This window comes from Podarcis melisellensis, assembly GCF_964234715.1.
Source record: "Podarcis melisellensis genome assembly, chromosome: 1".
Classification (NCBI taxonomy): Eukaryota; Metazoa; Chordata; class Lepidosauria; order Squamata; family Lacertidae; genus Podarcis; species Podarcis melisellensis.
The window spans coordinates 114,018,447-114,031,047 of NC_138528.1; the positions used below are offsets into that span (position 1 = coordinate 114,018,447).

The 12,601-nt window shown below is 47.9% G+C and overlaps 1 protein-coding gene across 1 annotated transcript; it reads right to left on the minus strand.

Annotated features, from left to right (window-relative positions):
- Window positions 1-5,793: 5,793 nt before the first annotated feature.
- On the minus strand, window positions 5,794-10,347 carry HOXD13 (homeobox D13; the record flags this gene model as incomplete). The annotated part of the gene is made up of 2 exons (XM_081926699.1): window positions 5,794-7,872; window positions 9,324-10,347. The coding sequence occupies 2 exons, from the start codon at window positions 10,345-10,347 to the stop codon at window positions 7,622-7,624; spliced, it is 1,275 nt and encodes a 424-aa protein (XP_081782825.1). The 3' UTR covers window positions 5,794-7,621.
- Between the last annotated feature and the right edge of the window lie 2,254 nt (window positions 10,348-12,601).

The following is a 12,601-nucleotide window of genomic DNA, read 5'->3' on the forward strand; positions in this document are numbered from 1 at the left end:
ACTCCCATGAGTTACTCGTGGGAATCCTAGGGCGATGGTCGGAATGCACGCGAGAGGCACTCAGTTTGCTGGGTAGGTCTGGTCTATGCCCAACTGGGAGACCTCCTGGCAACCTCAGGTCTTCCAGTTTGGGCTCACGGCGGAACGACGGTGGGCTATAGAACGGCATGGAAATTAGCCAATGGACTGAGTGATAAAATGGGAGAGCCGAGAAAGTCTTTAGCAGTGCTGAAGTCCCGAATAAGTGTGCGTAAGGCTGTCGCCACTACGCCTTTCCCATTGAAATCAATTAGGAAGTTTGACTTTGGGGGCGTCTGGCCTTTAGACTGGAAATGCCGGTGAGAAAATACTGATGAACTCGTAATTAAAACAAGTTAATTACACTCTCGAGAATTCGCGAAGCAAGAGAGACTATTACCATACATTCACAGTTCAATGTTGAACGTATTCAGAAGTAGTCATGGTTCAGTCCCAGGAGAGACGTGTGTTTATTAGATAGATAGAGCCGCTCTATCAGAAGGGAAACAGAAAGGGCTGGGTGTTAAGATGCGGTGAAATGATGTCACTATTAAGAGGTCCCATAGCATTACGCTCAAAATGTGGATCATTCTAGCAGAAAGGACAGTGAAAATAGAAATAATAAAACCTTATACTTGAATATATACAGGTACAGCAGTGAGGACGCAGCTAAAAGATAAGTATCAAACCAAATTATATACCTTGCAGCAAGTCTATTTGTGCTGGAAGTCTAGATGCAACTCAGATTTGCAGAAGACAAGTTTGCTTTTATTCACAGGACATTTATTTATGCAGTGATTGCACCACATGCAAAACAAGCTCCCTTACTCTGTCGCTGAGACTGCCTGCTTGCAGCCTCCTCATAATCTGAGGCTCTAAACTGTAGGTTACTTAACTTGCGCATAAATCCAGCTCTGGGACTAGAAATAGTGTGTAAACTGACTCAATGTGTAAACTGAAAATTAATTCTGGTTCTGCATTGCGTAGAGTTCTGTATATCTGGCAAGCTTACACAGTCCGGCAGAAGTTCTTACATCAAAAACATGCCGCCTTATCTGACCCTGATCACGTTTACCAGGAAATAAATCACATTGACTTGAATGTTACTTACTTCCAAGATGTAGTGCATGCCCAAAAAGGGACAGAATAACAGATCCAGAGCAACTTGCAGGATGTCTGACTCAAATTGTTTAACAACAGCAAAAACTAAAAAGTTTTCACCCACCCACCCAATAATAGGCTGCTGAGAAAGAACGTTTGGGTGGTGCTCAGATTTGGTTTATATGTGAAATGTGGGGCTTAAACTCGGTTCTGAAATGCACTGCAAAATTATGAGCAAAACACATGCCCAGAGGCACTCTGGCCCATATTCCTCCAGTCTACCTCTTGGACCTTGGAGGGTTTTTTTGGGGGGGGCACAAAATAAATCCCACAAATGTGGCCCCCTTTATTGAACAGAAATCACAGTCACACAATGTGACCCTCTACATTGTTTTATGATAAATAAATCCCACTGACTTTTAGAGGAGCTTATGTCACCAGGATGTAAATGTTAGGCTGGAGAGAGTAAGGTTGCAATCCTAACCCCATTTACCTGGGAGTAACTGCTATTGACTTCTGAGTAGACATGGATAGGGCTTACTTTCTGTAAACAGACTTGACAGTCCTAAAGGTATGGTCTCAGAATCAGTGGGAAATAACAGCCATTTCCAGTGTAGTAGGACAATGCAGTCCTACCCCTGTCTCCTCAGAAAAAAGTCCCAGAGAAAGGGTGTACAAGATTGCAGTTTTCTTTCACTTTGCTTTTTTAGTTTCCAAGTTCAGTGAACTAGCGATCAAACTGAGCCAAAGGGGTGGGTGAAGGAGGTTCTTTATTCCCCCCCCCTTTTGTACACACACACACACACACACACAAACATTCATGGAAGAGGAAAGGACAGAGGGTGAAGAAAGAGCTGTAGTTCAGGCATGGCCAAACTTGGCCCTCCAGATGTTTTGGGACTACAACTCCCATGATCCCTAGCTAACAGGACCAGTGGTCAGGGATGATGGGAATTGTAGTCCCAAAACATCTGGAGGGCCATGTTTGGCCATGCCTGCTGTAGTTAGAGGGGGCCCTTTCCCCATCCTTTGGACCCCTTCCCTCTGGGAAACTCAACAAACCTGCTGCACCTGGGACTGGGTGCGGAGAGTATAGATGAATTTGACACAACTATGGGCAGCTTGAGGAAGCCCCATCAACTCTGGGGCTGCCCATAAATGCCAAGTAATATAGTAGCGTGATGTCTGCAATCTCCAGGAATGCTTCTCATGAGACTTTTGTGGGTGAGCTAAGAGTTTATTTGGACCCTGGGTGAGAACCCGGGAGCTGAGAGGGAGGATGTGTCAGAAGGAAAATGAATTGATACTCATGTGCACGTATATGTATTATTAAGGTAACTTTTTTATATGTAGCTGTGCGTTTTTGTAATATTTTGTTGCCTGTTGTCTGTTGTTGCTTCAGTTTTTTTGTACACCGCTTAGATATATTTTTTAATATATTTAGCAGTATAGAAATTAAATAATCAAAGACAAATAAAAACTCCCCCCCCCCAGTGCACATACCAATGAACTACCCAGTCCGCTGCCAGAAAGAAAAGTGACTCACTCTTCAAACTATTTTTATAGGTCTGAAAAAGCACAACCCTTAAGGAATCAGTAAACTCTTAGCTAACCAATTCAGGCATAATATGTGAAGGAAATATAGGCTGATTCAAGGACTTGGGTGAAATAACACTATTAGTGAAATGTTAACTATAGTTGTAAGCAAACCGTAAAACCTACGCCCGCAGATGGCAAAATTAGGCTGACACTCTCGGGAAAAACAGCATGCACCAGAGTAAAGCTATTTTATTTCCTAACCTGGTTAGGATCATGGCCCGGCCATATTCCTGACCATATTCGGAAGTAATTCTCAATGAATCAAATGGGCCAATTACAGAGCCTCAGTTATCTAAGCTGAGGCTTCAGAATGAAGAATCTCATAATTGGGCCGTTTGGAGCGTTTATTTTAATATTACAGTTTAAAATGTGTTGGCTATCCAGGAAACCGAGCGCGAACATTCCACAGGAATCCATCTTTCCCCCTTTTCCCGCTTTCATTTTACGGGCATATCCTTTCAATTACGACATGAAAGTTGTGTTCATACATTGCTTGGAGTGTTGCGAATAGAGTTTCTCCTCAGCTCCCCAGGGCTATGCTGCAATTCGTCCAGCAGATGGCAGTATTGTTCTACATATTGAACGGTCTCGCTTAGCAGCTGCAGGAAACCAGCGACCAACCCCACGCAGCCGCAATGGCGGTCTTTGTGTAATTTCCCCTACAAAATATGGTCCACGATTCCCGATTACAAGCAAACGACCGTGCATTTTCGGACGGCTCCCACCCTCCCTCCCCGCCGCCTCCGCTTAGGCGCTAGCTGCCCACACACTTAACACAAAAGACGTTACTCCAGATAGTTAAGACTTCAGCCAATTTTTAAGGAACTGGAAACGAGGTCAAGAGCTGCTAGATTTGGCGGCCCTGGATAATCCCGAATTGCCCTTGAGCCCTGCAGTCCACGCTTAAACTCGCGAGCAGACCTATTCAAGTCAAAGGAATTTCTCTGGAGTAAAGCACGCTGGGTGTCTCTTTGCAGCCGAAGCACAGTGCTGGGAGAGAGGCCTTGATTTTGTACAGTACTTTACTAGCTTTCGTGTGGGGGTGGGGAATAGAGATTATATATATATATGATTTAACCCGTTAGCGTCCCCCGCCTCCAGCTCTCTCCCGCCAGCCTTTCTAATTAAATTTGGCATTTGGTACACTTTCGGTTCCTTTATGAGCAAAGAGGGTGCGGGGAGCCCTTTCGACGCTGTTGATTCAGCAGCCAGTTCAAAGTTCATTCCCCAGGGTTCCCTCCGCGTTTGCGCAGCACAAGGCAGCACTGCCCACAGTTGCTCTGGACTGAGTTGTGATTCTGAGACGAGGGCAACCTTATACATGCCCACTCAGAAGCCAGCCGCGCCGAATCGAATGGCACTCATTAATTCCTGAAAGGGGGGGGCGCGTTTTGCAGCCTAAAGTGATTTTAGGACCCCAGCTAGGGCTTGCATTTACAGTAGCGCATGGCACGAGTAGAGAGCGAATCACTTTAGCGCCCCAAAAGTTGTTTGAAAGTCAGTTTGACCATTGACCTCAATGGAGCTTCTTCCCACAGAATTGCAACTCAATTCTGGATGTTAAAGAGGTGAGTTAGCGCAGTACGAAAACAGGTCTGGATTTATTTCAGTGACAGTAAGGGTTAACACTATTTCAAAACTCAGCACGCTGAGCAGTGATTTCATTTGCTTATGAGTATGTGTGTGTGTGTGAAAATATTGTTCACCCTCCAAAGGAGGAGATACCAGAAATTTTAAAAAACAACACTATTATATTATTTACTTCCACTACGAATACCTAAGCCTTCCCAGACGAACCTCCACCAACTGCTGCTACATAATATGGACAGTATCCAGTCAAAGTAAGAACGTCCGGATCATATGCTACGGAGAGTTGGACGCGTCTTAAGGACCACAGTGGAGGAGTTGCTGCGTTACAATTTAAGGTGCATCGGCCTAATCTAATTTTCTATTGCAACTTTTGTTACGTAAGTTCATATACAATGTAATATAGCACAACACATATTTATTCCATCAGTATAATCTTTTGCAACTTATTTCAGGAGTTTGTTTACCTGTCTGCATTAACATTAAAAAAAAAATTGTTCATGCCTTGGAAAACTTTTCATCCGCTCTAGTTGAGTGTGCTATTATTTTGTGTGGGATTTAAATCGAGAGAGGTGTCAGAATCTAGGGAGGAATGGAAAAGATGACCATAGAAAGATGCTCTTCCTCTCTTCTCTTCTCTTCTATTTTTCTTTTCTTTCTTTCTTTTTTAAAGAAGAAGCTATTTGCGTCCAGCGCCAAACCGCAGACCCCAAGGAAAGGCGTCCAAAACGCAGCGCGGGGAAGGAAGTGGGGCAGCGCACACGTTGAGGATTTCCAAAGACCCAAATCTTTGTAGTGAACTGAAATACACGGACACGGCCCTTGAAATATAATACTTGCATTTCAAGTGTTCGACATATGTGCTCGGACTCATCTATTACTTCAGCATAAACCGAAGGATAAGACATATTACACTGGCATGGCTTTAGATACTTAAAAACAGAACAAAACCCCAACATCACACACGCTCACTGTTTGAAAACAGACCCTTTTCTTTTCTTTTCAGGCCCTTTCTGACAAATACACACACACACGTCGTTTTCTTTCCCTCTGGACATCGAAAATAAATAAATCCGTTTATTCGGGGTAGTGTAGGAAGAATATGTCTAACAGCTTGTGAGATCAAGCCTTTTAACCAAGTAAAAACGAAAGTTAGCCGTGGAGCAAGAGTTTGAGAGCAGGGTGGGAAACGATTTTGAAACGCAAGGGCCAAAGTTCAATATTTCCTTTTCCCCGCCCCGCCCACTGGATTCAATGATCCTTTATCATTAAATGAGTTCAGGGGCTTCTGCTCCTGAGGGCTGTGTAGCCTTAAGTCCCTTGAAGTCCATTCAAGAAACAGATCACTCTCTCCCTGCCCCTGCCGCTTTCCTCAACGACGCTATCGGCCCGTGAGATCTACATGTATCCCAAAAGCAAAGCAGAGCCAAACACGAGGTCTCAGTTTAACCAAGTAGTTAAGTATGGGAGCGGCAGGAAGGAGTGCGGGTCGCAGGGCTTTCGTTTCCTACCCGAACCTAAAGAAAGGAGACCGACAACAGGGAGTCGGATTCAGATTCACTCCACAGCAAACTTTTCGCCTCTAACCAGGCGGGCGCCAAACTAGTTTCCCTTTTTGAGGTTTTGCGCAAATCTGCTGCGACGCAACAACCCACCTGGAAAAAGAGATACTTCGCCATTGTATCTCCTCCGCGGCGCCTGGAATTTTTGCTCGATTATGTGCACTCTCTTGTTGCAACCGGGGGAGGAAATAAAATTCCAAACTCTTGGGACTACTTAAAGTACTAGGACTCTTTTTAAAAAAACCATAACCTATTTTTTGTCATTTATTGCTTCTTTCACTAACACCCGTTTCATTTAGTGTAGTTTACAAAAGCTACCAACCCCCAGCTCCCACTCCTCTGAGCAGAAGCCTGTCCGTTCCCAGGAAGGGTTAAAAGCGAATGCTTTTTTGTGATTGTGGAGGAGGAAACAAAACAGAAGAGTTAACAGAACGTCCCGATATTTATATAAAAATACGCATCGATTTATACACACCTTTATACAAACTAAACATATTAGGCACAGTCGGTTTAAAAACCCCGGAACTCCAGGCCACTGTACTAAGTTGAGAATTCAGCCCAGCGCGTGAGGTGCCCTAGCTCTTAGTACGACAATAATAGAAAAGAGCTTACGTGTTAAACCTCGCTTGCAGACTGCGTGCAACAGCGAGCAACCCAACATCACCACTTCCACTTCACACACGCGTACACACACGCACCCCTCAAAAAATTGCAGGCAGGATCCGGCCAAAATTTAAAGCACTTAAAAAACCACGTTTGGTTCCAATAATCCAGCATACATGGCAGCAAACCGACACGAGACTTAGTGGAACTAACTTTGCCGTGCGCAAAGTAGGTTTCCTTTCGGTCGGATCTTGCCTTTCACTACTGCAGGAAATCAGACTCCATTGACTGTACATAAAGCAACCGATTATTTCCCCCCACTACCCGCAGAAAATGTGTGGGAGGTGGGATACCTAATCACAATGCATTTTGGGGTTGGTTTCAAAAAGATTATTTATAAACCTAAGAACCGCCCCATTCTAAACAGATGGACTTGGGACGAATCTCGAACTCGTTTCTACAGTGTATACTCCCCTAAATGAACTTTGCTTAAGCCTGGAACGGTAGGTCTTCAAAACTGGGACCCCCTGACTCCGGTTTAAGCTCAGTGGGGATCGGTTTCGGAGGAGGCGCAAGGAAAAAATGCAGTCCTCTTTTTTAAAAAGTAATTTCACATTAAGGTCAGAGGTCAGTGGCGACCCTCGACTTCATTTACCTTGGCGTTGACGTCATCATCACAACTCCCTTGCACATAATTATTGTCTTCTGGTCCATTATGAAAATTCGGGAGATTGATGATAAGGATAGACTATATATATAGATAGATTATACATATCTATCTATAATCACACCTTTTAGCACTTAGCATATTCTTAAGGCTAGTTTAGCGGTTTTTCAGGAAGGCCTCGTGGGAGGGGGAAGGGAACAGAACCTAGCAAAATACAATGAAGGACAATGACCTTTTTTTAGGGGGGGGAGGAAATTTATCACTTGCAAGTAAATCCGAAAAAGAAATTGCGAACCTTTTTCCTATAAGCACTTCAACAAGGTTCCTCCCTTCCCCCCGGGGGGAAATATTAAATATATTTCAAGTCTTTCCAAAAGTCTTTTTGAGCCGATAGTGGATGGTTTGCAATTAATATATATTTATATATATATTTATAGATAGAGATAGACCCCCCCCCCAAAAAAAACACCGATTTGGGCCCGGATCAGGAGACATTGTCCTTCAGCTTGGAGACTATCTTCTTGTCCTTGACCCTGCGGTTCTGAAACCAAATAGTGACTTGTCTCTCGGAGAGGTTAGTGGCCGCGGATATCCTCCGCCTCTTGTCCTTGTTTATGAATTTGTTCACGGCGTACTCGCTCTCCAGTTCCTTGAGCTGCAGTTTCGTGTAAGGCACGCGCTTCTTCCTCCCTCGTCGGTAGACACACATGTCCGGCTGGTTTAGTGCAACGTCCCCTACGGAAAGAGGAGACCAAGGGGCAAGTTAAAATAAAAAAGCAATTTTTTATTTTTTATTTTTTACCATTACAGTACTACTTATGCCTTAACTTAAGGGCCGACAACTCTCTTTGGATACAATGCAACGCAAGAGCTGGTTTGCAGCTATTTCAGTGAAGATTTCTTATTTGGTTTACTCTAACTCCTCAAGAGCATATGGTTCAAAGGGGAAAGGCACACTTGCGCTCTCAAGCAAGCAAACAAGCAGGCGCGCACAGGTTCCTAAGTTGCAACTTCGAAATATCTTCCTTGCTTGATTTGCATGTGGCTGGCGATGGGTGACACGGGATACTCGGCGCCCCCCGCGGCTTGAGGGCTCTGGGGCAAGTTTGCAACAGCCAACAATAGTAAAACGATCACGGCCAGCCTCGGAGAGGCCCGTCTTCATTAAGGCCAGAAGGAAGGTCTCCCCCTCCCTCAAATCCTCAACTCATTTCCTCTCCGGCTTTCAGTCCCTCCCATTACTTTCCAGCGGATCTGATTTTATTTTAAAGCTGAAGGCTGCAAGAAGCCCGCGAGGGACTTCCTGAGAGAGTAACGTAAAGGGTGAGGGGCGGCTTTACTTCCGAGAAAATACGCTCGGATCAGGCGGCAGGGCTGAGATCCTCACCCAGTCTGCTCAGAAATAAATGGCGAGTATTTTAGTCGAACTCGTTCCGATGCTTTTTCTGGAAGTTAAAACACACACACACACACCAATGCAAGCCTAGGGGACCTTCCTGGATTTGGGTTTTAGGTCTGGGGTGTTTGGGGGAAGGAAATGCTTTCACCCCGACATATTGCCGTGTGGCTTTTGCACGGGCAGTGTCTACATAATGACAATGATTGCACTAATAGTACAATCTTATCCAGAAGTAAATCGCATTGAGCTCAATGGGTCTGCTATTCTCCCTGGAAAGTGGGTAGGAGAATTGCAGACCAAGTCCCATAGATTTCATAGGACCCTGGGGAGGGTGTACAAATAAAAGCCGGCCGTCGAACAGGCTTACTGGGAAGCTAATGCCCACTGAGTTCAACAGAACTCTCTACAGCCTAAGACTAAGTTACTGGGTCGGAAGTTCTTTTGAAAGTCAAGGCGATTACAGGCTAGGCGTGCCGGAGATCCCTGCAGCCCAGGAGCAAAGACGTGAGAACATGGAGAGCGCAGACCCTTAAGGGATCCGCTCCACGGCTTTCTGTGGGGCTTCCTTGAGGGTCTCTGGGAGCTGCAAAAGCGAGCAGGCCGTTCTCTGGCTCCTGGTAGGTCTAGCGCGTAGCTAACCAGCTGGAGGAACTTTCCCCTCCTCTCCTCCTTCCCCTCCCCTCCCTGTGGTTTTAGGTGGGCAGCTACTTCTCCCAGATGTCAGCTTCCTGTCCGGTTGACCTCCTCCTCCTGCTGCTGCTGCGATCACCACCTGGCCGTGCCATACCTGGGAAGGAGGATTTCCAAAAGTGGGAGCCCTGGGCCTGGTCTTTGGCGCAGTACACCTGGCCGTTCCACCCGTTGGCCAAAGTCCACGACTGGTAGCCCTCCATGGAGATGTACGTCTCGTGCCTGGGCTCGCCGGCCGCCGCCGAGCCGAAGGTGGAGACCACGTCCAGGTAGCCGGCGGGCACGTGCTGGTAAGGGCCGGCGGCGGCGGCTGCAGCGGCGTAGCCCTGGTAGAAAGAGACCTCCTTGGCTCGCGAGGAGACGTCGCTGCCCGACGGGACGCTGGTGCTGGCCAGGCCGGCCACGTCCATGTACTTCTCCACGGGGAAGGCGGCGTGCGGGGAGGCTTTGAGCGCGGCGTTCTGCTGCAGGCAGCTGTAGTAGCCGTTGCCGAAGGGGTGGTAGCCCGGGTGGTAGCCAAGCGCGGCGGCCGCGGCAGCCGCGGCCGTGGCCGTCGGGGGCCCACCGCTGGAGCAGTCCTTGGAAGGGGCCGCCTCGGACGACGAGGACGACGAGCGCGCCCCGGCCGACGAGCCCGAGCGCTCGTAGGGGAAGCCCGAGGAGGCGGCAGGACCCGCGGCTCGACCCGACGGCGGCGGCGCCGCTCCGAAGACCGGCGGCGAGAGGAAATTGCGGCACTGGCCCCGGCCGCTGCTGCTCCCGCCGCTCCCGCCGCCGCCGGCGTCTGCCCGCAGCGCCTCCATCTCCCAGCCGCTGCCTGCGCGGCTCATGCTGCCTGCGCCCAAGAGCCTCGCTGAAGGCGGGCGCGCCGCCGATGCTGCTGCTCCTTCTCCTCTTCCTGGCCTGCCTCCTCCTCGCCTCGGCCCGGCGGCGGCGGAGGCCCCCAGCAGCTCATGGCGCGCCAAGCCACCGTAGCCGGGGCGACTGGTGCCTGGGACGGAGCGCTGGACGGGGCGGCCTCGCTCGCCCCCAGCTCGGGATGGTTTATAAAAACTAAGGCCACGCTGGGAGGGGGGACGCGGCGCCTGGCTTCGCAGGGAGGGCCAGCAGGGAGCCCCCATTGGCTCCTCACGCCCACGTGATGGTAACCCGGCCACCGGGAAACTGAGCCAGAGAGAGAGAGAGAGAGAGAGAGAGAGAGAGAGAGAGAGAGAGAGAGAGAGAGAGAGAGAGAGAGAGAGAGAGAGACCTCACCCCTCCCTCCCTCCCTCCCTCCCACCTCCTCTCCTCTCCCTCTCTAAACTTTGTTTCCCTAGGTAGTTACGGTTCTCAGATAAGGGGTTTTGTTCTATTTTTGGGAGGCGGGGGTGGAGAAGAGGAGGACTAATAGGAGGGGGCAGAGAAAGAGGGGCTTGAATAAGACTGAAATATTAATAAATGCCGAGCACCTTCCCCCTTCGTCCTTCTCTTTGACAATCTCGGGTGAGGGGGGGCGCTGACATCAATTTCGAACCAGTCAACAAGGAGAAATTCCAGTTTGGGATCCTGTTTACAGAATATCAGAACGCACACGCGCGCACATTTCGGCCCTGGATAGGACCTCTGTAGAATTATCTATTCATAGATAAAGAAGGAGACTGAGGCGGGAAATATATACCCTATCTACGCTGCGTTTAAATGTTATGTGGACATGGTTCTCAGCTCCAGGTCGCCCAGGCCAGCTAAGATACCAGGCGGTAATTTGAGGGGGGAAATGTTCTCAACAACAGCTCATCTGTCCTAGTTCTGCTTTCCTCTCATGCCTCGACCCAAACTGTGCTCTTCAATGGGGTTTTAATGGTAGATGTGCTTACCAGAGTTTCCTGAAGCGTAACTTGTCCGAAATGCACCGATGGCGCCACGATTTTAAGCTGAACACCGATCCTAACCCAGTTTGCACCTAAGTAAGTTGCACTGGTTTCATTAATTCCCCGTCCCCAAATTTGTTTCACTAAGTGCTTTCGAGCTGCAGCCTAACTTAATTGTTAAGAGCACGAGAACGTGTATAGGCGTGAGAGGCCATTATACATTAATTCGTATAACATTATATATGTATTTTGAATGATAGACATATCTCTGCACAGCAACACTGTATTGCACAGGCACAAACGGCAGCAGGTCTACCTCTCAGCCCGCAGTATCCCTGCATTAGCAACCAAATCTGAGATTCACTTTCTTGGGCTTTGGATTTGAATCACTGGGTTCTAAGGAACCGGTGAGTTTGCTTAGTTTCCAGATGGGTTCAGCCCTGGGTCTAAAAGCAACAAAAGAGTTGTCTTTTGAGTGTCACAAGTCTCTTCGTCGGGCTTCTTTAGTGCAGCTTTCAAGAGGGTGAAGATTAAGGAGAATCTTCCTGCTGCTGAGCAGGAGCTGGAGCTCAGAAAAGTTAAAATGAGAGTGTGCGCACCGGGTTCATACAGTGAAAACAGTGCCAGAGCTCTCTATTTATTTATGCGGTTTAAAGGCGAGGTAGGGCTCTGTTTACGCCTTCCTTACACCTCGATTTTCAGAAAGCTACCTGGGAGCAAGTCCCGTTGAACGCAGTGTCAGCTTCTACTCAGTCGACCTACGTGGCTGCAAACCTCCCCGGGACTTTAGTCCAGAGACAAAATTCGTAGGATCGAGCTGCTGTGCTTCAGCTGTGATCCTAGGCATGGTTGCCCGCGAGTAAATCCCGGTAAATTTAACCTTAGCAGCCTTACTTCGTCCCCTTGGCTTTCCGGAGTTGCCGGGGATCTTCCTAAAGCCCGCTCTTTAAGCTGCAGTTCCCACGAGCATCGCGCAGATAGGCGGGTCTGGGGTGTTAGATGCGCACAGAATCGAATAAACCCCCTCGCTTATTTTACCCTCCCTGGTCGATGGACTTTCTGGTTGTAGGAGCTTATCAGCAGGCTATAGAATAGGAAAGAAGGAAGGTAGGAAGGAGGAAGAAATAAATAAATAAATAAATAACTAAATAAATAAATAAATAAATAAATAAATCCCTGGAATATAGCAAAATGCTTTTAAAAGACACTCAAGTCTTAAAACATGTCTTAAAAGTGCTTAAACCATTGTAAGGAAAAGGGGGGTGGCTCCTTTCCCCCTGAGTGGAAAGAGATATTTATATCCAAGCAGAAAGGCTAAAATAGGACTGCGAAAAGACTCCAGCAAAGGGTGTGGGTGGACAGGCGCTTGGTTCGGCTTCGGATCCGAAAAGAATTCGCGACGAGGGAAAGAGGCCGCCTTGTGCAACAGGAGAAGAAAGAAACCTGCAGCCGCGGCTTCTGAGAATCCCTCGGCAAATGGAAGCAGCAACCGGCCGGGCGGGTCATGAGAGGTCTATTCGCCACGGTT